This window comes from Hylobates moloch, unplaced genomic scaffold (assembly GCF_009828535.3).
Source record: "Hylobates moloch isolate HMO894 unplaced genomic scaffold, HMol_V3 SCAFFOLD_3, whole genome shotgun sequence".
NCBI classification, from domain to species: Eukaryota; Metazoa; Chordata; class Mammalia; order Primates; family Hylobatidae; genus Hylobates; species Hylobates moloch.
In genome coordinates, this window is record NW_026652278.1 from 141,153,411 (window position 1) to 141,181,086 (window position 27,676).

At 38.0% G+C, this 27,676-nt stretch overlaps 1 protein-coding gene across 6 annotated transcripts in view; it reads left to right on the top strand.

Annotated features, from left to right (window-relative positions):
• The window catches only part of DCLK2 (doublecortin like kinase 2), a 182,405-nt gene that overhangs the window by 13,557 nt on the left and 141,172 nt on the right, over positions 1-27,676 (top strand). For all 6 annotated transcript variants that reach the window (XM_032148125.2, XM_032148133.2, XM_032148141.2 and 3 more), the window contains exon 2: positions 10,778-11,112. In XM_032148125.2, the coding sequence (XP_032004016.1) occupies positions 10,778-11,112 (335 nt within the window). The remainder of the gene's footprint in view (positions 1-10,777; positions 11,113-27,676) is intronic.

The window sequence follows — 27,676 nt, forward strand, 5'->3', positions numbered from 1 at the left end:
ACTTTATAGTAACTGATAGAAAAGTAGCCTAAAACTGCTATTGTTAAAATTTCCAGCTACATAAGATTCCATGTAGTTCTTTGTCCTAAAAGGAACATTTGTGTGTGTGTGTGTGTGTGTGTGTTAGGAACACAACATGAGATCTGCCCTTTCAAATTTAAGTGCAGCGTATGGTAGTATTAACTAATAGGCACAGTGTTGTACAGCCGATCTCCAGAACTTGCTCATCTTCATAACTGGAACTTCATACTCATTGAGCAGCAGCCTCCCATTTTCTTTTCCCCTCACCCCCTGGCAAACACTATTCTAGTCTCTGTTTTTATGAATTTGACTTTTTAGATACCCTATGTAAGTGAAGCCTTGCTGTATTTGCTCTTCTGTGGCTTATTTCATTTAACATAATGTCCCCCAGGTTTGTCCATGTTGTTGCATATGGCAGAATTTGCTTCATTTTTAAAGACTGAATAATATCTCATTGTATGTATATACCACATTTTCCTTATCAGTTCATCCATCACTGGGCATTCAGGTTGTTTTCATATCTTAGCTATTGTGAATGATGGTGTAATGAGCATGAGAGTGCCCATATCTTTTTGAGATGCTTGTATCAATTCTTCTGGATATATACCCAAAAGTACAATTGCTAGATCATATGATAGTTTTATTTTTAATTTTTTGAGGAACTTTCACACTGTTTCCATAGCAGCCGTAACCTTTTACATTCCCACCAACAGTGTACTAGAGTTCCAATATCTCTACATACTCTCTAATACCTTTTTTAAAAAAACCTGTTCATCCTAACAGGAGTGAGGTGACATCTATTGTGGTTTTGATTTGCATTTCCATGATAATTATTGATGTTGAGCATCTTTTCATATACTTGGCCATTTGTATGTCTTTTTTGAAATGTCTATTCAAATCCTTTCTCTTTAAAAATTTGTCTGTTTGGGGGTTTTTGTACTATTTCTTATACTTTTGAATATTAAACGATAAAGATCATACAGTCTTAATAGATGCAAAATGCATAAAAAACATTTGATAAAATTTAACATGTTTTCATGATAAAAACACTCAATAAACTAGGTATAGAAGGAATTTACCTCAAAATAATAAAGACCATATATGAAAAGCCCACAGCCAATATCATACTTAACAGTGGAAAAGCTTTTCTCTAAGATCAAGAACAAGGCAAGGATGCCCACTCTTGCCACTTCATTCAACCTAGTACTGGAAGTCTTAGCAAGAACAACTTGGCAAGAAAAAGAAATAAAAGGCATCTAAATCAGAAAGGAAGAAGCACAATTATCTGTTTGCAGAAGACATGATCTTGTATGTAGAAAACCCTGAGGACCATACAAAAATTGTTAAACTAATACATTCAGTAAACCTTTAGGATACAAAATGAACATACACAAATCAGTTGTGTTTGTATACACTAATAACAAACTAATAAGGAAATTAAGAAAATTTCATGTATGATAGCATTACAAAATTAAATACTCAGGAAAATTAAGGAGGTGAAAGACTCTTACACTGAAAACTATAAAACATTGAAAGAAGTTAAAGAATACACAAATACATGGATAGACATCCTGTGTTCATGAATTGCAAGATTTAATATTGTTAAAATTCCCACATTTCCCAAAATGATTTACAGATTCAATGCAATTATAAAAATCCCAATGACATATTTATTTATTTATTTAATTTATTGAGACGGAGTCTTGCCCTGTTGCCCCAGGTTGGAGTGCAGTGGTGCCATCTTGGCTCACTGCAACCTCCACCTCCTGTGTTTAAGCTATTCTCGTGCCTCAGTCTCACGAGTAGCTGGAATTACAGGCTTGTGCCACCATACCTGGCTAATTTTTGTATTTTTAGTAGAGACAGAGTTTTGCCATGTTGGCCAGGCTAGTCTCGAAATCTTCGCCACAAGCAATCCACCCGCCTTGGCCTCCCAAGGTGCTGGGATTACAGGCATAAACCACCACGCCCAGCCTCAATGACATTTTTTACAGAAATAGAAAAACAACCTAAAATTCATGCAGAACCACAAAATATCCAAATAGCCAAATCAGTCTTGAGAAAAAAGAACAAAACTAAAGGCATTACATTTCCTGATTCCAAAATATGTTACAAAGACACAGTAATTAAAACATTATGATACTATCATAAAAACAGACACATGGAACAATGTAACAGAACCGAGAGCTTAGAAATAAACTCAAATATGTATGGTTAGCTGTATCTTCAACAGAGTTGCCAAGAATACACAATGGGGAAAGGACAGATTCTTCAACAAATGGTATTGGGAAGACTGGATATCCACATGCATAAGAATGAAACTGGAACCTGGAACCTTACACATAAAAACCAACTCGAAATAATTTAAAAATTTAAATATAAGATCTGAAACTCCTAGAAGGAAAACATAAGGGAAAAGTTTCATGACATTAGTCTTGGCAATGATTTCTCAAGTATCACACCAAAAGTACCAGCAACAAATGTAAAAATAGACAAGTGGGACTACATCAAACTAAAAAGCTTCTACACAGCAAAAGAAACAAATCAACACAGTGAAAAGGCAACCTACAGAACGAGAGAAAATGTTTGCAGATAACATGTCTGACAAGGGGTTAATATCTAACAGTGGAGATTTTAAATGTAGAGACATTACTGTGCTTCAGCTGTTTAAAAACAGTATGTAAATAGACACATATTCCATTGATTAAAAGGCACATCACATTCATTGGACTACAAAGTGCCCTTGGACTCTTGGTGTTTAATGGTCTGAAATGCAAAAGATACTGGTAGGTACTTGGCGTCCTCATCTCCTGCTAGTGCCCCTAGATGCCTTCAGTTGACTTTTGATGGACTGGCATGACCTACGAGTGTCTCAGACCATGCATGAGACCCTTCAGGAGCCTGACCCTGAGCCTCCCAAAGTCATTCTAAGTAAACAGTAACACTATGTACTTATTTTGCCTAGATGCAATGCAAATGCAAACCATGAAATGTGTAAGTCTGTTTTCAAAATATGCATTTTCTTCATTACTTTGACAAACATGTTTTAAGTGCCTGTTGTATTCCAGGTCCTGTGCTAGGTGTTGGTAATATGAAGAAGGTACAGTAAGTTTTTTGAGGGAGCTTCTAGTCTAGGCAGTGGCTTGTAACCAGGGACTGTTTTCAGAGTCATTTGTGAAATCAAAACACCTTACCCACATGTTCAGTTCACTCTCACTTTCCAGTGATTGGCTTAGTTGAACTGGGGTGAGGCTTGGGTGTCTGTACTTATGCAACAAAATCACCTGATTTTTAAAGAAATTCTCCACTAAGAACCACTAGCAGAAACAAATAATAAATTGTGATTATGAGAAATTAATATGTTGTAAGCTCAGCACAAAAAGAGCAGCGAGGAGTGACATAATTTTTATTTTTTAACTATAATGTACCTATAGAAAGTTCATAAAAGAAACACACACAGCCAGAATTATGAAGTGAACCTCTTTGTAACTACTAGTCGTGTCAAGAAATAGAATATTGCCAGCGTCTGAGAAGCTCTCCCTGTGTCTCTTCCCGTTCACAAGTCTTCTCTCTCCCATGGCAGCAACAGCCTGGCTCTTGCTTTTCTTCATGGTTTTACCGCCTATGAAGGCATCCCTAATCGATATAGTTTACTTTTCCTGTTTCAAACTCTGTAGGAATTAAATCATAGCACACATATTCTTTTGTCATCTTTTGCTCACCATTGTTTATAAAACTCATCCAAGTTGTTGCATATAGCTCTCATTTGTTCATTTTCATTAGTATGTAGTGGTTCATTAGTGACCTCACCACAATCTGTGTACCCATTCTCTTGTTGGACATGTGGGCCGACTCTCATCTTTGGCTATTGAGCAATGCTCCTATGAACGTGTGTGTGTATAGAGTGTCTATGTGAATGAGTTTCTCGGGCTGTTTTCCTAGAGTGTATTTCTGGGTCATTGGATGTGTGCTGTTAACTTAGCACTAGGTAATGCCAACCTAAGTGATTGAGCCAATCAGTTTTTCCTAAGTTATTTAACCAATTTAAAAGCTTTTCAGTGTATGAAGGTTCCTATTGCTTTACTAAACTCCTTGCCAGAGGTGCTTAATCTTGAAGGGTCAGTGGAAAAGAGACAAGGGGAGAGGAGGAAGGTTATTTCTGGCGTATAAGAAGGAATGAGAATAAAGAGGGTATGATAAGTTTGGAAGGAAATTGCAAGCATGCTGATATGACACTAATGTAGGAACCCGCAGGGAAGTGGTGGGAAATGAGGCTGGAAGTGTGTGATGTGCTAAAGAGTTTGGCCTTTGTTCTAAGGGCAGTAGAGAGACAAGAAAATCAAATATACATTTTTTAAAAACTTGTGACAGCTGTGTGGAGGATGAGGCCCAGACATGGGGCTCTTTACTACTCTAATCCAGGAAGAAACGAGAGAAGGCAGGATAGAAGGAGTTGGTTTCCAGAGGGGTTGAGACCAAAGTCAACAGTTTTGCCAATTTTGTTGAATGTGGGGGAAGGGCAGTGAAGAAGGAAGCTTGGTTTTTGCTTAGATGACTGAACAGTGGTTATTCCGTTCAATACTTTGGGGACTTTAGGAAGAGGAGAGTGTGAGGTCAGGGTGGCAGTAATGGAGAGTGAAATTCGTTTTAGACATGTAGCATGTGAGATATTCATATATTATCTGGAGAGAGATGTTCTGTTAGTGGGTTGAACTCGAGAAAGATCTAAGCCAGAAATGTCCTCAGTGTTTGATTCCTCAGAGTGTAGACTGTGGTTGAAGCTGCGGATAAAGATGCAGCTGCCCAGAGAAAGTTTAAGGAGGATGAGGGATGCCTGGGTGGGTGTGGAAAGAGGATCCTGAGAAGCAGACTGAGAAGGAGCAACCTAAGCAATGTGAGGTAAAGGTAAGGGAGATCATAGATGCTAGGGAAAAAAGGATTTGCATGAAGAGGATTAGGACTGGTATCCAGTGCCCTCAGAAGACACTGAAGACACTGAGTGAAATTAGACAGAAAATGTGCTTTGCATTTGGCAGTTAGGTAAGCAGTGCTTGGGGATTGGGGCGAGCCGCATTTCAGCTAGTGGAGCCCAGGGAGCACAAGTGATGCTCCAGTGGCTTAAAAGCAAAGAGTGGGCGAAGAAATGGAAAAACAGATGAGGACTGGAAGTGAATGGAAGTCAAAAGCACATTAGGTAGAGTAGAGTGAATGGGGTGGGGCTGGGCGGTTCATGTGTTTAAGGTGGGACACACTTGTGTATAATCCTGTAAAGAGGTCTGGAGAAGAGAGAAAGAATGGCCCTGAAACCTCAGCATGAGAAGAGAGAAGGACCCACATCCTGTTAGAGCGATTTAACTTTGAATAGGAGGAGAGCACTCTGTCACTGAAAGGAAAAGGACGTGCGAAAAATGGGCACAGATGGAAATAAATGTGTAAGAATGAAGGTTTGCAGAGAGTGAGAAATTGGAAATTTCTAGCCTTTTTTTTTTTTTTTTTTTGAGACAGAGTCCCACCCACTCTGTCACCCAGGCTGGAGTGCTGTGGCGCTGCAGCCTCCCCCTTCTGGGTTCAAGCGATTCTAGTGTTTCGGCCTCCGGGTAGCTGGGATTACAGGCATGTACCACATGTGGCTAATTTTTGTATTTTTTAGTAGAGACAGGGTTTTACCATGCTGGTGAGGCTGGTCTGGAACTCCTGGCCTCAAATGATCTGCCCACCTTGGCCTCCCAAAATGCTGGGATTACAGGCATGAGCCACTGTGCCTCGCTAGAGGTACCTAGCTTTTAATGACATCTTTCTTCTTGAATAAGAGGCAGTTCATTTGGTTGAGTAAGGATGAAAGTTAGTGGCCCTGTAAACATATACCCAACCAAGTTGTATTACATAATTGTAAACACTGAGTCAACCTGCTAAATGTGCAGTAATGCAAAGTGTCTTTGAATGGATATCAAAGGTAAAAAGCCATAGCTTTGCCTCTGGAAAGAGTCTTAGAGGATATTGAAGAAACACTTTCTATTCCATTACCATGCCTGAAAACGGTTAAGTTTTGTAACCACCTTATGCTTCTGTTTATCCTGTTTCTATACAGAAACCAAAGCCCTCTTTGTATATAGTACTCATATGATCAGGATTTGCAAAATGATTTCCCCTAAATCTTTTATGGCCAAAGAACTTGAAAGAGAGAGAAGGCAGGGAAAGGAAAATGAATATGGATATGTGTATCTAAATTCCCTTTAGCAAAAGACCACTGGGAACACACATGTAGTTGAACAAGTTGGGTTTATTACTTGTTGCACTGAGGAAGAACACACCTTATAAGATACCATGTGGTGTCTTAGTAAGAGGGTGTTAGAACCTATCATAGCATTTGGGCTCTGGCTGGGTAATATTAGGGAGGATCTAAGGAAATGGGGGCTCACTCTGTCTTGGGTGCTGTCAGAAGGCAGGACAATCCTATGATTGGATATCTCTATAAATCTTAGTTATAGGGAGGGCAGACTAGATTGAGGAAAAAACTATGGTGGTAAAGAAATGGCACTCACTCACTTAGTGCGAGAGGGGATGTTTGGTATTGTGGATTGCACAGTGACCTTGTTTTTGTGTTACTTTACCATGAAGTCTTAGAGTGACTTCATATGATATAGTCTGTGAGATTATGTCCAACAGAAGAACAAAATGGCTTGACTCTGAGTGACAGACCAGCTTATAATAACATTGAAGTCTAGCTATGAGTCAGCTCAGTTCTGGGACTGCTTTATTGAAAAAAATACATATGCATGGTCCTAGTTGAACGCTAATTTTTATTTTGTTAATTTTTTATTTCAATAGCTTTTGGGGTACGAGTGGTTTATGGTTACATGGATGAATTGTCTAGTGGTGAAGTCTGAGATTTTAGTGCACCCGTCACTTTGTTTTGGTGAGGGCAGTTTTCACATACATTGGCAAGAGTTTAACAAATTCTCTCATACTATGTGGTTTTTTCTTTTTCTTTTTCTTTTGGCAGAGTCTCATTCTTGTCACCCAGGCTGGAGTGCAGTGGCACGGTCTTGGCTAACTGCAATCTCCACCTCCTGAGTTCAAGTGATTTTCCTGCCTCAGCCTACCGAGTAGCTGGGATTACAGGCGCCCGCCAACACACCCGGCTAATTTTTATGTTTTTAGCAGAGACGGAGTTTCACCATGTTGGCCAGGCTGGTCTCGAACTCCTGACCTCAGGTGAGCCACCTCCCTTGGCTCCCCAAAGTGCTGGGATTACAGGCATGAGCCACCACGCCTGGCCTCTCACACTGTTGTTTTTATATTGGTACATTAAGATTTAATACTTTAGGATGCAGGATGTACTTTTTCAGCTATGTCCTTGTGAGAATGGAAGAAAGGGGAGACCTACAAGTTGGCAAGGGAGTCACAAATCTTAAACAAGAATCCCTACAGTAGCAAGAATCTGTGTAGGGGGAGGCTTATCGCTTCTAATTAATCTTGCAGGTGCATAGTATCTAACCAAGAATGATTATTGATTTCTTTTTAATAGAGTCGTCTCACTGTGTTGCCCAGGCTGGGCTTGAACTCCTGAGCACAAGGGATCCTCCCTCTTCGGCCTCCCAAAGTGCTGGGATTACAAGCATGGGCCGTTGCACTCAACCTGATGGATTGACATCAAGAGTTGTAACTAACTGCCCAGGGAACCAACATCTTAAGTTCTTTTGTCAGCATATTCTCTCCTTGTAGGTAAATCTGTATATGAGACAAAATTACAATCTGCAGATTGTTTGATTTGGATGGGGACATTACAAGACAAGCTGGCTTGGGTATCTTGATGACTGTTGTCATCAAGGTATATGACATCTATAGGGATTTGTGTGGCCAGTACACAGAAACACAGGTCTGACCCTAAAACTGTGCTGAACCTATGTGCTCTAATGTTGAATGCCAAGATTACTAAAGTGGGTTTCATACCATGTCAGCACCTAACATGAGAGCTTGTGCATAGTAGGCACTCAGTGCACATTGTAATGAGTTGTCTAGGCTTAAAGAAAACAGGGCCATGGGTGCAGGGAAGAGGGTGAGGCTATTGAACTGTTATTTGTGTCTGCCATGGATGTAGAGAGCCCTATCTTGTAGGCATTTGTTAACCTTGTAGGCATTTGCCAGCCTGCCTCAAAACTTTAATACAAGTTTATGATGGAACTAGTCCACAAGTTTGGTTTGTTTGCTTTATAGGGACAGGGTCTTGCTCTGTTGCCCAGGCTGAAGCGCAGTGGTGAGATTATATCTCTCTGTAGCCTTGAACTCCTGAGCTCAAGTGATCCTCCTGTCTCAGCCTCCTGAGTAGCTAGGACTATAGATGTGTGCCACCATGTCCTGCTAATTTTTGTATTTTTAGTAGAGACAGGATCTTGCTATGTTGCCCAGGCCTGTCTTGAACTCCTGGCCTCAAGCAATCCTCTTGCCTTGGCCTTCCAAAGTGCTGAGTAAAGGCATGAGGCACCATGCCCAGCCTACAAATTTTTAATGGAAACATTATGAAGGCAAGAAGGGAGAATGGGAAGAAATTAAAATTTATCTGTAATTGCACAAAAGCAAATTAAGGAGCTTCCTTTACCTACTTCATTCTAACATTCTGAACCTGTGTAAGGAAATGAAATGCAGAGAAATTTAAGAAGCAGCTCTCCTTGTGGATATGTCAACTGTGTAGAGACAGGTTGACCAAGGAAATCTGATATATGAAATTTGCTCTTTTTTTTTTTTTTTTTCATTGTTACTTTTTATGTTGGGACAGGCTTTCCCACAACTGACTTACTACTTATCCCTGCCCTTTTTAAAAACAATTACCTTCTTTTGCTAAGATTCTTTTTTCTCTTCCATCATATATTTTGAATCAGAAAATAGAATTAAAGTTTTATGATAGATAAAAATAGAGCTTTTTGATGTGAGTTACTTTCTCTATAAAGTTAAAGCAAAATTCTGTTTTGCCCATTAATGCCTATGTGTGGTTATAGTTATATTTTATTAAATTGATAACTGTTTTTGAAATTATGTGACATTTTCCCAGATGATCATACTGTGAAAAATGATTTAGATAAGCCTACAGAGATGAAAAATCTCTAAATGGTGATGGCTGGGCTAGATTTCTCTTTACTGGTGTAGAAATGGTGTTAAAGCCTGTGATTGGGTCCCCAGTTATCTTGGGCAATGCCCTAATTATACCCTTAAATAGAAGACATTGCTCCTCTTTTTAAGCCATTCTTAGGGCCAGGCATGGTGGCTCATGCCTTATAATCCCAGCACTTTGGGAGGTCAAGGTGGGCGACTCGCTTGAACACAGGAGTTCAAGACTAGCCTGGGCAACATAACAAAAATGCTGTCTCTACTAAAAATACAAAATTTTAGCCAGGCATAGTGGCATGCACTTGTAACCCCAGCTACTTGGAAGGCTGAGGTGGGAGAATCACCTGAGTCCAGGAGGTTGAGGCTGCAGTGAGCCATGATTGCACCACTGTACTCCAGCCTGGGCAACAGAGACCCTGTCTCAAAATAAATAAATTAGTTAAATAAAAATAAAATCTTCTTGTATGCCTGATCTGTTACTGAATTATTCATGTGTCTTCGGAGGCTCTACGATTCTGCATTAATCAAGATTTCAAGAACATTATGATAATAGTTAAATATAATATGGATATTAATAAATTTTTCCTGGGAATTCCCTTTCACTGTTTTGGTTACTTCTGTTTTAAGTATTTATAATATTTAAGGTTCATGTTAATATTGTTAACGATGAGTGTGTTATACTGAATATGTGAAAAAATAATGGGTTCTTTTTAGAAAAACCTTAGTATAACCCTCTTATCTTATATGTCAGAAAGGCAAGAGTAGAAAAACATTGGGTGATTCTGACTTTCCTAAAAGAAAAATTATGGTATCTCAACATATAATTTTTGGAAATTTTGGAACTTAAAATATCAGTAAACATTGAATTAATAAGCCACTTGGCAAATAATATAGCTTTTATGTGGTACTTAATAAAAATTAAGCAGAAGGTTTCATGACTAATGACCACATCATTTTAACTACTCAGGTCCTCTCTTATTTAAGTAGATACAGAAAAGCGTATATTTAAGCAATAGTTATTTTAAATTTACATTCTGTAAGAAGAAAAGTGGCTGAGGTATATTTCTTTGAGCTGCCAGAACTCTTCCGTAATGTTTGTGGTGCTTCATTAATTTAATAAGTGACCTTGTGCCTGAGTATAATTGAGTCAGCTATGTGAAGATGTTGTGATTATTCTTTGATTAGGACTGAAATCTATAATTGGAAGAAAGATTTTTTTTTCTTTATATCAATATGTTGTGATATAATTATTTCTACCAGAATGAGATTTCTAAAACTAAACTAATGAATAGGAGGTTTGGGGAATCAGGAAGTACTTTAGAATTCAACTGGTTCAGCCACTTCAGTTTATTTGCTAATGATACTGAGGACCAAAGTGTGGAGAGATGAATTATCCAAGGTGACACATTTGGTCAACATATTTGGTCCAGTGCTTCTCACCCTATAATCCTTGTTATTCTCTCAAAACCAATCTAGACTATTTAAAAGAAAGGGAGGTGGGAAAATGCCAAAGGAAAAGGGCGAACATCTCCTTTTAGTGAACCTGCTAAGGTTAAGGGTTCACTTAATGGGTCTCCAGCATCTGTTCTTTAGACCAAATGCTTCTATGATAGAGATAATCATGCTAATAAAATCAAATTTTCCTTTTTAGGTGAGAGTTACGTGTGTGCATCCAATGAACCATTTCGTAAAGTCGATTACACCAAAAATATTAATCCAAACTGGTCTGTGAACATCAAGGGCGGGACATCCCGAGCCCTGGCTGCTGCCTCCTCTGTGAAAAGTGAAGTAAAAGAAAGTAAAGATTTCATCAAACCCAAGTTAGTGACTGTGATTCGAAGTGGAGTGAAGCCTAGAAAAGCCGTGCGGATCCTTCTGAATAAAAAGACTGCTCATTCCTTTGAACAAGTCTTAACAGATATCACCGAAGCCATTAAACTAGACTCAGGAGTCGTCAAGAGGCTCTGCACCCTGGATGGAAAGCAGGTAAGATGCTGCTAGCTCCCAGCTCTCCATCTGACTATCTGACTTTTAAACTCCCTGTGCCATGGTGGCTACATAGTCAACAATAGAAATTTAGTCTGCTAGAAATCCCTCTAGGAATCATACTTGAGAAGTGTGTGTGTGTGTGTGTGTGTGTGTGTGTGTGTGTGTGTAAAATTAACCTTTTTTGTGAAAAATGTAAGTGACTTAAATACCTCAAAAGTGAGTACAGAGAAGTCTATCATATACTTCTTTTGGTTATTGGACATCCTACCTTAAATGGCATGTCATCTATGAATAAGAATAACTTGATTTGTAGTCATTATGGACTTGGGTATCACAGGAGTCAAAATTAAAAGTATTTAACATTCTTAGAAAAGCCTTTTCTTCCCCACTTATATATAATAGGGAAAATGTATTTCAAAAGAAAGTACTTCTATAGGAATGTCCATAAAAGTTTCATAGGGAGCAATGGAGGTAATTAGTCAGCATTTTTGAAAAATGAAAAATTGCCCAGGAAAAAGCAATTGAAATTATGGCAACAATGTATCAGGGAATCTAAGGGACAAAAAAAGTTGGCATATTGCAAAAACAGATGAATAGTGTTATATAAGTGTTGAATTTTGCTACAATCAGATTATCATTGCTAAAAAGAAGCGTGGCTTCTGAAGTGTATTTTTCCCCAAATTCCCTAAAGTTAAATTATTTATATTTACATTGTATTAAAATTATAGTTTCCAAAATTAAATTTGTTTCTTTGTTCCATTTTGCCTCTTCCCTGTAACATACTTAATTTATTTGGAAGTGTTTGGCTCTTGAAGTGCTGTGGATGAATAATATAAAACACTGAGCAGTGTCTTTGAGAAAAACACAATAAAATTAGTCTCCAATTTTCTAAGACCAGATCTAGTTAGTACAGTGCTTGCTGAAACATTAACAATTTTTTAAAAATATGTTCTAAACATTCCAGTAGATTATGGTAAAATTAGATGACATTTCTGATTAATAAGGTATATAGTACCTCATAGTCGCCTGCCACCAAATACGTGTGAATGATGATAGACACTTCGTACAATTTAGTTAATAGCACAGTACAACACAAAACACCTTAAGATTTACTCTGCAAGTAAGTAAAAATAAATTAGGCTACAGGAAAAAGGTATTTGACAACTCAAATAGTTGATTCTTGATGGGCACAGGGAAGACACATATAGAGATAAATATTTAAGATACCTAAACAAAGAAAAAAATCTGAACTCACCAATTTAGGTGAAAAAGGCATATAAACAGTAAATACAGGTGTAATTTGAAAAATTGAGCTCAAGTTTGGAAATCTCCAAATGAATGACATTCAGGGAAAATATTGGTGAAATAAAAGAAGTTGTAGTCAGGTGTGGTGGTGCACTCCTGTAGTTCCAGCTACTTGGGAGGCTGAAGTGGGAGGATCCTTTGAACCCAGGAGTTTGGGGCTGCAGTGAGCTATGATTGTGCCACTGCACTCCAGCCTGGGTGCTGGTGACAAAAAAGACCACATCTCCTTAAAAAAAAAAAAAAAAAAAAAAAAAATCAAGCATCTAATTAAAATATCTAATTGAAATAGTAACCATTGAAATTTAAATAGTTATCAAAAAAATTATCCTTAAAAAGGCTCCAGACTATAAATGTAAAAATGTTAACTAAAGCACATGCAACTAAAAATCAACATTTCAAAAGAATACAGTGTGATGAATAGGACTTATGCTGGTAACTAAAGGATGGCTTACTATTGAGGAACTTCTTTATTCATGAGATCTATAGGATAAAGCATAATAGCACATATTCATAATCCCAAACAGATGTTGCAAAGGCATTTGATAAAATACTCTATATTCAGTTAAAGATTTAGTAATAAAAACGGGTGATTTTTTAAAATTGCACTAAAAAAACAAATTTCTATCTGAAACAACAAGCCAATGTATTACAAAGTAAATAAACACTGGAAGTATTTCTGTGACAGTCAGGTCCAAGATAAGGATGCCTGATGGCGCCAGTGTTCAACATTCTTCTATACATTCTTTCTGATTTTTATTTATATTTTGTTAGAATTTCAGTAAGAATCTAAATGAGTTTTTTTAGGAGGGGTGGATGGGGAACCTAACAAAGTGATTTTTAAAGTTAAATTGGAAAAATAGGAAAATTTTGGAAATAATGATTAATGGGCTTTCATGCTACCAGATACTAAATCATCATTCTCATACCACACCAAAAATAAATTCCAGGTGTGTTAGAAATATAGATGTCAAAATGAAACAAAAGAACTAAAAGTATGTCAATAGTTATGTTGAAATGGGAACAGATTTTCTAAGTATAACGTAATGGGAAAATCACAAAGGGTAAGGTTGAATGGACAACATAAAAATGAAAGATTTCTGGAAGCCAAGCAAGGGTTTATATGCTTTAATATTGAGTTTAGTAATTTAATATGAAAAAGACAAATGCTACACTGAAAAAGATGAATAAAAGTCTAAACAATTTGAAAAGACAGAATTACTGAACATTAAAAAATGTTCAGTTTCACAAAAAGGTGAATTAAAGAATGAGATGTTTTAATATTTAAAACTGACAAGCTTTTAAAGAAAATGTTCACTGTTTTTGAATATGCAGTGAACTGGTATTCTCAAATGGTGATGGAAGTATAAAATTCATAAGCTTTATGAAAAGCAATTTGTTAGTATGTATAACTATACAGATGTTCTTACTATTTGAACTAGTAAATTAACTTTTGGAATTTATCCTAAATGACCTGACATGCAAACATAATTACACATAAAAATTTCATCCCAGCATAAAAGCAAAAAATTGAAAGCAGTTTAAAAATCCCTGAAGTAGAAAATAGTTGTTATATTACCATGAAATTCATATGTACTGGCCATTGAAAATTATGTTTGGAGTAATATTTAAAGACATGAGAAAATGTTCAATGGAAAAAGCAAGAAACAAATTCCATGTAATATGTTTTCAATTCTTTGTACAGTTAAAGTAGCAGAAGTATTTTTTTAAAGCTAATTCAGAAGGAAACAAGATTATACTTGCCATCAGAAATTGAATATTTTCTGTTCTGGTATCCACTACTACTTCCTCATATCTGCTCAAAAACAAAATCTCAAGCACTGAGAAAGAAAAGACTGATCTCAATCAGATTTTAGAAATTCAAACACATTATGAGTTAATTATTTTTTCATGTGCCAAAAAAAGATCTTTTAAGACTTTCAAGTAAAATATTTCTTTGGAAAAATTAGATTTAATTTTTGATAAACACAACATTGGATATTGCATTTTCAGCGAACCGGGTATTCTTAAAAGCTATAGTTTTCTTGGTGCTGAGTCCATGTTGTACTATATAGGTGAACTCGCTAATCTTCAAAACTTCAAGTGTGTTTTTGGTTAAGTATAAAGATAATATGAAATCTGCAAACCTTTAAATGAGCAGTGCTTATTTTGATCTTTTTTTAATAAAAAAATTTCTATGGGTATGCACGCTTGATCTTGGCCAAAAGGCCAACAAGCAATTCTACATGTATGTAAAACTATTAGCGTTCTGAGAATTCTCAAGGAAAGGACAGCTTTCCTTAGATGAAGAGAAAGGAATAAGAAAGGAACTAAGATCTGTTGATAAGTTGTCTGTGCACAAAATTGTAAACTGCCTAAATTTTTTTTTCCTGGTTACTTCCTACCCAGATTGGTTGTTTTCATTTAAAATTTTCCTGATCGTCAACACAAAGATAGAGATTAAATGACTTTTATGCAATTCACCATGAACAATCACTGACTCCATCATGACACCTCTGTGAGAGTTTTAAGGGGCTGGTTATCCTTTGAGTTTGAACGCGTTCCTGATTGAAGACATGATGGTGTGTCATGTGCCAATAGCATTTATGAGGCTAAAACAGTGTCCCTTGAATCTTTTCTTCCCTCAAAATTGGTGAACACATCTTACTGCTAGCAATGACTCCATTTACAAGGTCTGACTTCGTTATTAAAACTAAATTTTATGTCTGTTTATAAAATCACTTCAAATAAAATAATATTTAGGATTTTGTCTGTATTAATTCTTGGGTCTTCTTTAGTGTAAAGCAGTGATTCTCAACCAGGGACAGTTTTGTCCCTAGGGCATGTATGGCACTGTCTAAAGTCATTTTTTGATTGTTGAAGCCAGGGTTGGGGATTCCACTGGCATCTGGTGGATAGAAGCTGGGGATGGTGTCCATCATCCTACAATGCGCAGGACAGCCATGACATCATCCTTTCTTGTCCAAGATATTAACAGTGCTGAGATTCAGAAATCCTGGAGTAGAGTAAGTGAGCTGATTCAAAAGAAAGTGCTGCTTGTTTGAATAAGTATTAACTTTGTTATTAGGCCATATGCTAAGCTTTATTTCAGAATTTATAGATGTCCTGATAGTCTCTCTATTTCTTATCTATTTATGTGATTGATGCAAGATTGTTAGAATGTCATGGTTTGTAGGGTTTTTTTGGTTATTGTGTTTTTTTGGAGACAGAATCTCACTCTGTCACCCAGGCTAAAGGGCAGTGGTGATCTCGGCTTACTGCAGCTTTGACCTCCTGGGCTCAAGTGATCCTCCCACTTCAACTTCCTGAGTAGCTGGGACTACAGGCACATGACAATCATGCCTGGCTAATTTTTGTATTTTTGTGGAAATGGGGTTTCCCTGTGTTTCCCAGGCTGGTCTTGAACTCCTGGGCTCAAGTGATCCACTTACATTGGCCTCTGAAAGTACTGGGACTACAGGCATGAGATGCTGTGCGCCCAGCCAGTTTGTCATCTTTATTGTCTTGGATTTAAATCTATTTGTCTTCATTGTGTGAGGCTGAAATATGACTGAGTAGTACAGCTTTGCAGGGGATTAGATAAAGACATCCCAAATGGTTTTACTGAGAATTGAAAGTGAAGTGTAAGGTTAGCTGGGCATAGTGATGTTTGCCTGTAGTCCCAGTTACTAGGGAGGCTGAGGCAGGAGGATTACTTGAGCTCAGGAGTTCGAGGCTGCAGTGAGCTACGATCTCACTACTGCACGCCAGCCTTGGGGACAGAATGAGATCCTGACTCAAAAAATGAATGAATGTGAAGTTTAAGGAATCATTTAATCTCATGAGTTTTCAAGTACTGTACTTAAAAGTGATATCATGGTTACTGATTTTCTAAAAACAAAATACATAACCTATGTTGTTTATAGATGTGATGACCAGAAAACATGATCTGTAAAGAGAAGTCATGGTTATTCTCCACTTAAGTAATTTTATTTTAACTTGTAATTAATTTTGATTAAATGCTTCACTTAAATGTTTTTAAAAATAAAACCTTCTTGGCCGGGCATGGTGGCTCACACCTGTAATCCCAACACCTTGGGAGGCTGAGGTGGGTGGATCATGAGGTCAGGAGATTGAGACCATCCTGGCTCAATCTCCTGACCTTTAGTTTTCACTAAAACGGGGTTTTAATGAAACCCCATCTCTACTAAAAATACAAAAAAAATTAGCCAGGCGTGGTGGTAGGCGCCTGTAGTCCCAGCTACATGGGAGGCTGAGGCAGGAGAATGGCGTGAACCCGGGAGGCGGAGCTTGCAGTGAGCCAAGATCGCAGCACTGCACTCCAGCCTGGGCGACAGAGCAAGACTGTCTCAAAAAAATAAAAAATAAAATAAAAATAAAAAATAAAACCTTCTTGCACTTTTAAGTTAAACGGATTGTTTAGGAAAACAAATTTACTTTTTAAATTTTTTGAAAGAGTGACATTCTCATAATAAAATACAGCAGGGAGAATTTTTTTTTAATGCCTGTATTCTGTTGAGAGATTAAAAGGTCCAAATATAGCTTTTGTCCACATGTGTAAAAAAAAATTCTAGCTTTTAGCTTTCTCAGAAACAGCAGAGTTTTAACATAAACATATTTTTTGGAATTTTGGAACAAGTTGATTCTTGTCATGGGCAGAGGCAAAACAGACCCAGAAATTGCTTGCAGTTGATGCTTTAGGGGTAAAACACTTCCAGACTTTGGGACCACTGCCAGCCTTAGGATGCTCACATGCAGCGGGTCCTCTTTGGGGAACATGGCAACTCCTTGGAGTGCCTGCTGTTATCAATCATGTTAGAGTTTATGAAGGTTCCCATCTTCACTTTTTAAAAAGTTTAGTTATTTGGTGGCTACCATAAAATAAATAATATTTATTTTATACTTTACCTTTCTGGAATCACATTTTCTAGTGAAGGTTCATTTTTTTTGAATCACCTAACCATATTTAGATAAAGCAATCTCTTCTCAAAAATTGCTACATAAAAGTCAAATTGTTGATAAGTATTCATAAACATTTTCTACAATTTATTTAACCTTGTTATAATTTTTCCTTAAAGTAGGTAAGGACAGAATTTGGTTTTAATTCTCACCCTGCTCCCAATGCATGCATTTCCTTTTTTTCTTTTTTTTGAGACAGAGTCTGGCTCTGTCGCCAGGCTGGTGCAGTGGCACGATCTTGGCTCACTGCAGTCTCTGCCTCCCTGGTTCAAGCGATTCTCCTGCCTCAGCCTCCCGAGTAGCTGAGATTACAGGCACATGCAACCACACCCAGCTAATTTTTTTTTGTATTTTTAGTAGAAACAGGGTTTCACCATGTTGGCCAGGATAGTCTCGATCTCCTGACATCGTGATCTGCCCGCCTCGGCCTCCCAAAGTGCTGGGATTACAGGCATGAGCCACCATGCCCGGCTGCATTTCCTTTTGTAGATGATAGAAATCTAGACAACTGAGTTTTGTCTTACTAAATACATTCGTACCTGCAAAGTGTGGGTAGCCCTGGTCTGCCTCAAGCAATGGAAAATTTATCCCCACCAAGAATCAACAGACTAAGAGCAACTAGTAGGATATTTCTGTTCAGCAGGAAATACAAGTATAGAAAGGGAGGGAAAATGTTATTTTGTTCTTTGATTCCTGATCTAAGGTGACTTACCTTAAATTAAAACAAAAGGGGGAGGGAGGTAGGGCTTAAATCTTCGCTTTTGATGAACCCCTTTTTAAAGACTAATCTGAAAAGTGTGAAGAAGGAAATGTTTAGCTATCCCTCTTCTTTTTAAGCTTGCATTTTGCCATTTTGATATCCATTGTAAAGCAATTTCCTTTGACCTTAAATATTTTCTCCCTTTTAATGGGAAACTGGAGGAAAACACTAAAATCCTGTCAGTTGCAAATTAGAAGAGATATTTAGGAGAAACAATTTTCTTCCAACAAATTATGCAATGTAAAGTGTAGGTGGGATAAAAATGACATCACTGCAAACTCTCTTCTTTCCTTAATTATTCATTTGATGTCTAAGGGGAGTAATGCATGCAGCATAAAGATAGTGTTAAAATTAGTTATTAAGCTGAAATTTTATGCACTACCAAATTTTTATAAAATGTATTTTTCTTGGATTATAATAATGGTTATCACTATATTAATTTTGTTACATATGTATTTGACAATGTGTAGAGTAATAGCTAACAGCTTGATTAGGTAATAGATAACAACTAATAGCTTACTATGGCAGGCATTATGTTAGTGCTTTATTTTTTTAATATGTGAATTTTTGAATTTCAGTAGCTTTTAGGACACAGTGGTTTTTGGTTACATGGATGAATTGTATGGTGGTGAAGTCTGAGATTTTTATTGCACCTGTCCCCTGAGTAGTGTACATTGTACCCAACATGTAGTTTTTTATCCGCTACCCGCTTCCACCCTCCCCACTTCTGAGTCTCCAAAGTTCTTTTTACCATCCTGTACTCCTTTGTGTAGCCATAGCTTAGTTCCCACTTATAAGTGAGAACGTACAGTATTTGGTTTTCTATTCCTGAGTTACTACAGGTAGAATAATGGCTTCTAGGTCCATCCAGGTTGCTGCAAAAGATATTATTTCAGTCTTTTTTATGGCTGAATAGTATTCCATGGTGTATATATGCCACATTTTCTTTATCCACTTATTGGTTAATGGGCACTTAGATTGGTTCCATGTCTTTGCAGTTGTGAATTGTGCTATGATAAACATATGCACACAGTGTCTTTTTGATATAATGGCTTATTTTCCTTTGTGTAGATACCCAGTAGTGAGGTTGTTGGATCAAATGGTAGATCTACTTTTAGTTCTTTAAGAAGGCTTTGTACTGTTTTCCATAGAGGTTGTACTAATTTACATTCCTTCCAGCATTGTATAAGTGTTCCCCTTCACCACATCCATGTCAGCATCTATTGTTTTTTGACTTTTTAATAATGGCCATTCTGGTAGGGGTAAGGTGGTAGGTATGTCATTGTGGTTTTAATTTGCATTTCCCAGATGATTAATGATGTGGAGCATTTTTAAATATTTTTGTTGGCCATTTGTATATCTCTTTTAAAAATATCTATTTATGTCATTTGCCCACTTATTGATGGGATTATTTGTTTTTCTCACTGATTTGAGTTCCTTGTAGATTCTAGTATTGGTCCTTTGTTGGATGCATAGTTTGCAAATATTTTCTCCTATTGTGTAGGTTGTCTGTTTACTCTGATAATTCCTTTTGCTGTGCAGAAGCTTCTTAGTTTAATTAGGTCTCATTTTATTTATTTTGTTTTGTTTGCATTTGCTTTTGGGGTCTTAGTCACAAATTCTTTACCTAGGCCAATGTCTAGAAGAGTTGTTCCTAGGTTTCCTTCTAGAATTTTTATGGCTTCAAGTCTTAGATTTAAGTCTTTGATCCATCTTGAGTTGATTTTTGTATATGATGAGGGGTAGGAAATCCAGTTTCATTCTTCTGCATGTGATTATCCAGTCTTCCCAGCACCACTTACTGAATAGGGTTTCCTTTCCCCAGTATATGCTTTTGTCTGCTTTGTCAACGATCTGTTGGTTCTAAGTATTTTAATTTATCTGTAGATTCCCCATTCTGTTCTGTTGATCTATGTACCAGTACCATCCTGATTTGCTAACTGTAGCCTTATAGTATAATTTGAAGTCAAGTAATGTGATGCCTCCAGATTTGTTCTTTTTGCTTAGGATTGCTTTGGCTATTTGGGCTCTTTTTTGGTTCTGTATGAATTTTAGGATGCTTTTTTCTAATTCTGTGAAAAAATGATGTTGGTATTTTGATAAGAATTGCATTGAATTTGTAAATTGCTTTGGGCATATGATCGTTTTCATAATATTCTTCCAATCCATGAGCATGGTGTGTTTTTCCATTTGTTGTGTCATCTTTGATTTCTTTCAGCAGTGTATTGTAGTTCTCCTTCTAGAGATCGCTCATGTCCTTTGTTAAGCATATTCCTAGGTATTTTATTTTATTTTTTGTAGCTATTGTATAAAGGATTGAAGTCTTGATTTGATTCTCAGCTTGGTCATTGTTGATGTATAACAGTGCCACTCATTTGTGTGCTTTGTAACCTGAGACTTAATTTATTTACCAAATTTAGGAGTCAGAGAAATCTAGAGTTTTCTAAATGATATGATAATATCATCAGCAAACTTAGATAGTTTGACTTCCTGTTTTCCAGTTTGGATGCCCTTTCTTTCTTTTGCCTTATTGCTCTGGCTAGGACTTCCAGTAACTGTATTGAATGGAAGTGGTAAAAGTGGGCATTGTTGTCCTGTTCCAGTTCTTAGGGGGAATGCTTTCAACTTTTCTCCATTCAGCATAATGTTGGCTGTGGGTTTGTCTGATAATGGCTTTTATTATTTTGAGGTATGTTCCTTCTATGCCTAGTTTGTTGGAGGTTTTCTTTTATCATAAAAGGATGCTGGCTTTTATTGAATGCTTTTTCTGCATCGATTGAGATGCTCATATTTTTTTTTTAATTCTGTTTATGTGATGTATCTCATTTATTGACTTGTATTTATTAAATTATCCCTGCATGCCTGGGATGAAACCCACCTGACCATGGTGAATTATCTTTTTTTTGTTGTTGTTCCCCAGACAGTCTTTTTCTGTTGCCCAGGCTGGAGTGCAGTGGTGTGATCTTGGCTCACTGCAACAACTGCCTCCTGGGTTCAAGAGATTCTTGTGCCTCAGCCTCCCGAGTAGCTGGAATTACAGGTGCATGCCACCATACCTGTCTAGTTTTTGTATTTTTAGTAGAGACAGACTTTTGTCATGTTGGCCAGACTGGTCTCTAATTCCTGACCTCAGGTGATCTGCTCACTTCGGCCTCCCAAAGTGCTGGGAATTACAGGTGTGAGCCACTGTGCCCAGCCTGAATTATCTTTTTGATCTGTTGTTGGATTCAGTTTGTTAGTATTTGGTTGAGGAGTTTTGCATCTGTGTTCATCAGGGATATTGGTCTGTAGTTTTCCTTTTTGTTATGTCCTTTTCTAGTTTGGGTATCAGGGTAGTACTGGGTTAATAGAATGAGTTAGGGTGGATTCCCTCTTTCTCAGTGTTTTAGAATAGTTTCAATAGGATTCATACCAATTCCTCTTTTAATGTCTGATAGAATTTGGCTGTAAATCTCTCTGGCCCAAGGCTTTTTTTTTTTGTTGTTGGCAGTTTTTGTATTATTGATTCAATCTCACTACTAGTTACTGGTCTGTTCAGGGTTTCTATTTCTTTCTGATTCAAGCTAGTAGGGTTGTATGTTTCCAGGAATTTGTGCATTTCCTTTAGATTTCCAAGTTTGTATGCATAGAGATGTTCGTAGTCGTCTTGAATGATCATTTTTTTTATTTTTGTTGTGTCCATTGTAATGTTTCTATTTTCATTTCAAATTGAGTGTATTTGAATCTTCTCTCTTTTATTGGTTAATCTAGCTAATGGTTAATTTTTGTTTATCTTTGCAAAGAACCAACCTTTTTTTCATTGATCTTTTGTATTGTCTTTTTTATGTCAATTTCATTTAGTTTTGCTCTGATCTTTATTGTCTGTTTTCTTCTGCTAGCTTTTGGTTTAGTTCTTATTTCTCTAGTTCCTTGAGGTGTGACATTAGGTTGTGAATTTGTGATCTTTCAGACTTTTTGATGTAGGCATTTAGCTCTGTAAACTTTCCACTTAGCACTGCTTTTGCTGTATCCCAGAGGTTTTGACAACTTGTGTCACTATTACTCATTTCAAAGAATTTTTAAATTTCCATTTTGATTTCAGTATTAACTCAAAAATTATTCAGGAGAAGATTGTTTAATTTCTGTGTATTTATATAGCTTTGAGGGTTCTTTTTGTAGTTAATTTTAGTTTTATTCCATTGTGGTCTGAGAAGATACTTGAAGTAATTTTGATTTTTTTTTTAATTTATTAAGATTTATTTGGTGGCCTATCATATGGTCTATCTATCTTGGAGAATGTTCCATGTACTTATTAGAAGAATGTATATTCTGTAGTTATTGAACAGAATGTTTTGTAAATATCTGTTAGGTCCATATGTTCTAGAGTGTAGTTTAAGTCCAGTGTCTCCTTGTTGACGTTCTACCTTGATGACCTGTCTAGTGTTGTGAGTGGAGTGTTGTGTTCTCCCACTGTTGTTGTGTTGCTGTCTATCTCTTTTCTTAGGTCTAGTAGTAAGGTACTGTTGTTACTAGAATGTAAGGTACTGTTCCAGTCATCATGTTGATTATTACTTAGATACTTTTCTTCATCGTGGTATTTTTTTATAGGCCCTGTGAGTTTTATGCTATCAAGAGGTTCTATTATGGGGCACGTTGACCCTTTGTTTCAAGATTTAGAACTTCTTTTAGCATGTCTTGTGGGGCTGGTCTGGTAGTAACATTTCCTTAGCATTTGCTTGTCTGAAAAAGACTTTATTTTGCCTTCATTTATGACACTTAGTTTTGCTGGATTCAAAATTCTTGGCTGACAGTTACTCTGTTTAGGGAGGCTAAAAATAAGACCCCACTCCCTTTTGGCTTATAAAGTTGCTGCTGAGAAGTCTTCTATTAGTCTTATAGGTTTTCCTTTATAGGTTACCTGATGCTTTTGTCTCACTGTTCTTAGAATTCGTTCCTTCGTGTTGACTTTAGATAGCGTGATGACTATATGCCTTGGTGATGTCCTTTTTGCGATGAATCCCCCAGGAGTTCTTTGAGCTTCTTGTATTTAGATATCTAAATCTCTAGCAAGGCCAGGGAAGTTTTCCTTCATTATTCTTTCAAATAAGTTTTCCAACTTTTTCGCTTTCTCTTCTCCCTCTGGTATACCAATGGTTCTTAAGTTTGGTCATTTTATATAATCCTGTATTTTCTGGAGGCTTTGTTCATTTCTTTTAATTATTTTTTCCTTGTTGGATTAATTTGAAAGCCTTGTTTTTGAGTTCTGAAATTATTCTACTTTATTTAGTCTGTTAAAAGTTTCCACTGCATTTTGTAATTCCCTAAATGTGTTTTTCATTTCCGGAAGTTCTGATTGGCTTTCTTTAAAATAGCTATCTCTTTACAAAATTTGTTATTCATATCATAAGTGGTTTTTAAAATTTCTTCTTGTTGGTTTTTGCCTTTCTCTTGTATCTCCTTGTGTAGCTAATAACCTTTTGAATTCTTTATCTAGTATTTCAAATATTTTATCTTATTTTGGATCCATTGCTGAAGAGCTAGTGTGATCTTTTGGTGGTGTTATAGAACCCTGTTTTGTTGCCAGAATTATTTTTCTGGTTCTTTTTCATTTGGTTAGACTAATTACTGAGTTTATTTTTGTTTCAGTTGTTCATTTTTGTGGGTTTTTTTCCCTTGAGAATGTGACTTTAATGTTTACTGTGGCCTGACTTCGCTCTTGGTTCTTTCAGGGATGAAGATACTGTATGAGTTATTTGGTTATAGAGAGTCTTTGTATGACAGCTTTCTCAGATGGTTGTATTAGCAATGTGCTTGGTGTGTGAGCAGGTTGATTGTTGTGGGATTGAAATGCAGAGGTCTCTTGAAGCTTATTTCATTCCCTAGTGGTGTACAGTTTTTAATTAATTTATTTTCTGCAGTATTTTGTTTACTCAGTCGAACAGTTCAGACTTCAGGCCAGTAGGGGAGGTATCCATGGTTAAAAACCAGTCGTGGCTAAAGCAGGTGGGTAACTGTAATATCTAGTGGTGAACAGAGGTCCCAACCTTGATAGAGGTGGCCAGGGGAGCTCTCAGTGAAACTGCTGAAATCTTTTCAAGGGGAAGGGAGGGACCCAACTGTGCTTCCCTGCCACACCAGCAGGAAAGTGATCCACCTCCCAGTTACACTCCTGACCCAGTGTTCAGCTATTCAGATCAGACAGGAACCTCTTTTCATCTGCAGGCATGTTGCTGTTCTATGTAGAGAGGAACTGTGACTTTATACCTCATGCAAGCCTGAACCTGGAGGGCACTCCTCCTGTGGGGATGCAGTCACCCTGAAGTGTTCCAGAAGGGCTGTCTACAGGCGTATGTATCCATGCTGAGCTCCCATGGGAGAAGCCCCTGCTGTGTCTTCAGCAGTAGGTGAAGGGGAGAAGAAGCACTCCCTTCTCCAAGATCCTTCACGAGCACCAGGGCTTCCTGGCTATTCGGGTAGAGCTGCAGACTTTCCCTGCTGAGCTCAGCACTGCGCCTATGCCTCTGCTGAAACTTCCCACAAGCGGAAAGTTCAGGGACTCAAGGTCTATGTTTGGATTCTTTTGTCCCATGTGATATTCCCTTCCCCTAGAAGTAGGAGTCCCTGAGAATCAGACCACTATGAATGCTGCTGCTCCTCTAGGTCTGGCTACCCAGTGGGTACTCCAGGCTGCTGCTAGGGAATGTCTGCAAGGGATCCAGTGATGTGACCGGTCCGCAAGTCTCCCAGCAGCAGGTACCAGCACCAGCACTGATAGAGGTGGCAGGGGAGTGACATAGACTCTAAGATTCCTTGGTTATAAATAGCCTTAGTGTGTTGGCTTTCTCAAATGCCACATTGTAGTGGTAATGAACTGATTATGTGGACAGAGTCTGGGCCTCTTGGTTAGCCAGGGTGATGAAGGCCATGGTGATAGGTGAGGTTACACACACATTTTTCCCTTCCTGGGTGCTGTATTCTTCTACCTGGAGATGCTGTAATGTATTGGCTATGTTGGTTGACTCCCAGAGTGCAAAAGAGTGCCAGCTGTGGTGGTGGTGGTGGTGGTGGGATTTGTGTTTGCCATATGTTACCCAGGGGAGATACTCTAGGTGATGGGCAGTGCCATAAGGCTTCCAAAAGTTTCTGTCCTTTGTGTTAAGCTACCAGGGTGGGTGGAGGGGCAATGCCAGGTGGGGGCTGGATAAGGCAGGACTGCACTCTGGTTTTTTCTTTTCATGTGCAGGTGCAAGCAGTGGCCCCAGTGGGGATCAGGGTTCAGTTCTCTGGCCACTGGGGTAATGGTCCAGGGAGGAGTGCAGCTGCCTCTGCTGTATAGAAGAATCTGCTTGGGGAGTGGGGAATAGCAGACGGCAGTAATTCCCACCAGCTCCCACGCACTTGGCAAGGCAGGTCTCTCGTAGGCAGTGTTCCATTAGCAGCAGCTAGCTAGGTTCCAGGCAATCTGTGCTCAGAACTCAAAAATGCCTCAGGCCATAAGCCTTCCTTGAGGAGAGGGAAACCAAGGCTTTCAGGCTATGCCCTTCTTGGTCTGCCCGTGAAGCAGCGGTGCCCAGCTCCTGTGCTCATGGCTGCAGCACACTTCCCACTCACCCCTTGGTTCTGGCCAAAGGGGTTCATCCCCACTTGAGATTATATCGCAGATCTCAGGAGCTTCTCTCAACCTGTGATTGCTGTCTGAGTTAGCTGGCCGACTTCTGCAAGGTCCCCTGTGAGTTGGGATCAGAAATGGCTTCTCTCCATCCCCGCTGGAGTCTGGGAATGCATATAAAGCCCGTCCTGATGCCACTCCTTCTCATATATTCCCCACTGCTCACTAAACCAGCTCCAGCACTGGGTAGGTGCTTGTAGTTTTCCACCTGGCTCATAGTGTAGGCTGCAGCCCACTGCTTTTTTCAGAGGGTCTGTGGTTTCTTTCAGTTTTCATGTTAAGTTCCTCTGTTGCTTCTTGGAAAAAAGTTCACAGCATGAATCACCACACACTATTTTGTCTTCTCACGTGGTAGAGGCATGCAAACAATCCACCATCTTGGAAAAATTGTATATTCATATTCTCCACTGATCCTTACAACTTTGAGAGTTAGGTACTATAATTCCCATTTTACAGTAGGGAAATTGAGGCAAAAAAATTCAAGTACCTATTCAGAATTACCCAACTGGTGGTGGAGCTAGGATTCATCCCCAGGAAGTGTGATTCTGGACCCTACACTCTTCATGGCTGTCCTGTAAGCCCCCATGATCAGGCTCTGGGAGAGGCTTCAATGGTAATGATGAGGGACAGGTCAAATAAGCTAATCAGGTGATTTCAAAAAAAAATTGTTTTAGGTTTTAGAGTGATGCAGTTTCACTTGGTGTTTACCAGATAAAAACCTGGGTAATAATTTGTGTTGCAAAATTATACTTTGAGTAGGATCTGAAAAATGAAAAAGTAGATTAAAGAGTGATTAGTGCTAGACAAAAAGATGACCCTTAGAGTTATTTTATAGATTTAATTTTTAAAATTAGGGAATATGATGCTCAGAGAATTTAGAAAATACATAAAAAATCTTTCAATTTTAATGCTATATTCTTATAATTGACTATTCCTATACATATTTTCGTATACAGTATACATGTTTTTGTTACAGAGAAAAATGCTCAAGTACATTTACATTAGAAAAATTTAAACAATTCAGAAATACGAAAACTGAGAGTCTGTTCACATCTGCCTTTCTTTCGTGATCCCACTCTACTTCTTAAAGGGGATCAATAATAACAATTTTGTTGGCCAGGCACAGTGGCTCATGCCTGTAATCCTAGCACTTTGGGAGGCCAAGGTGGACTCCTGGCCAGGATGGTCATGAACTCCTGATCACTTGAGGTCATGATTTAGAGACCAGCCTGGCCAACATGGGAACACCATCTCTACTAAAAATACAAAAATTAGCTGGGCTTGGCAGTGCACACCTGTAATCTCAGCTACTTGGGAGGCTGAGGCAGGAGAATCACTTGAACCCAGGAAGTAGAGGTTGCAGTGAGCTAAGATCCTGCCACTGCACTCCAGCCTCGACAGCAGAGTTGAGTGAGGCTCTGTCTCAAAATAACAATAATAATAATAATAATAATTGTGTTAATGCAGTTACATACATTTGTGCACATGCTTTTAAATAGCATGGTTTTTCCATGTAATCATGTATCCTGGAGTTCTTTCTTACTGTACTCTCCCATGTTGTTGTATCATCTTCATATTGCATACCTGAATGACTAAATAATGTTAGAGTGGCTAGATATACCGTGATTTATTCAGTCTATCTGTGGATATTAGGGGTGTTTTTAGTTTTTCCTTCTTTTATCCTCTGAGCGACTTATTGTCCATAGATGTCAACATGCTTTAGATGATTTTCTTTCCTTAGGGTAGATTCCTAGAGGTAGGTTACTTGAAGAGACTCTTAAGCATTTTGTGATTTGAGAGATACTATCAAAGCTGTAGACAAAAAGTTGTTCTAGTTGGTAAAGTCATGGATATATGCCCCGGTATTTCTG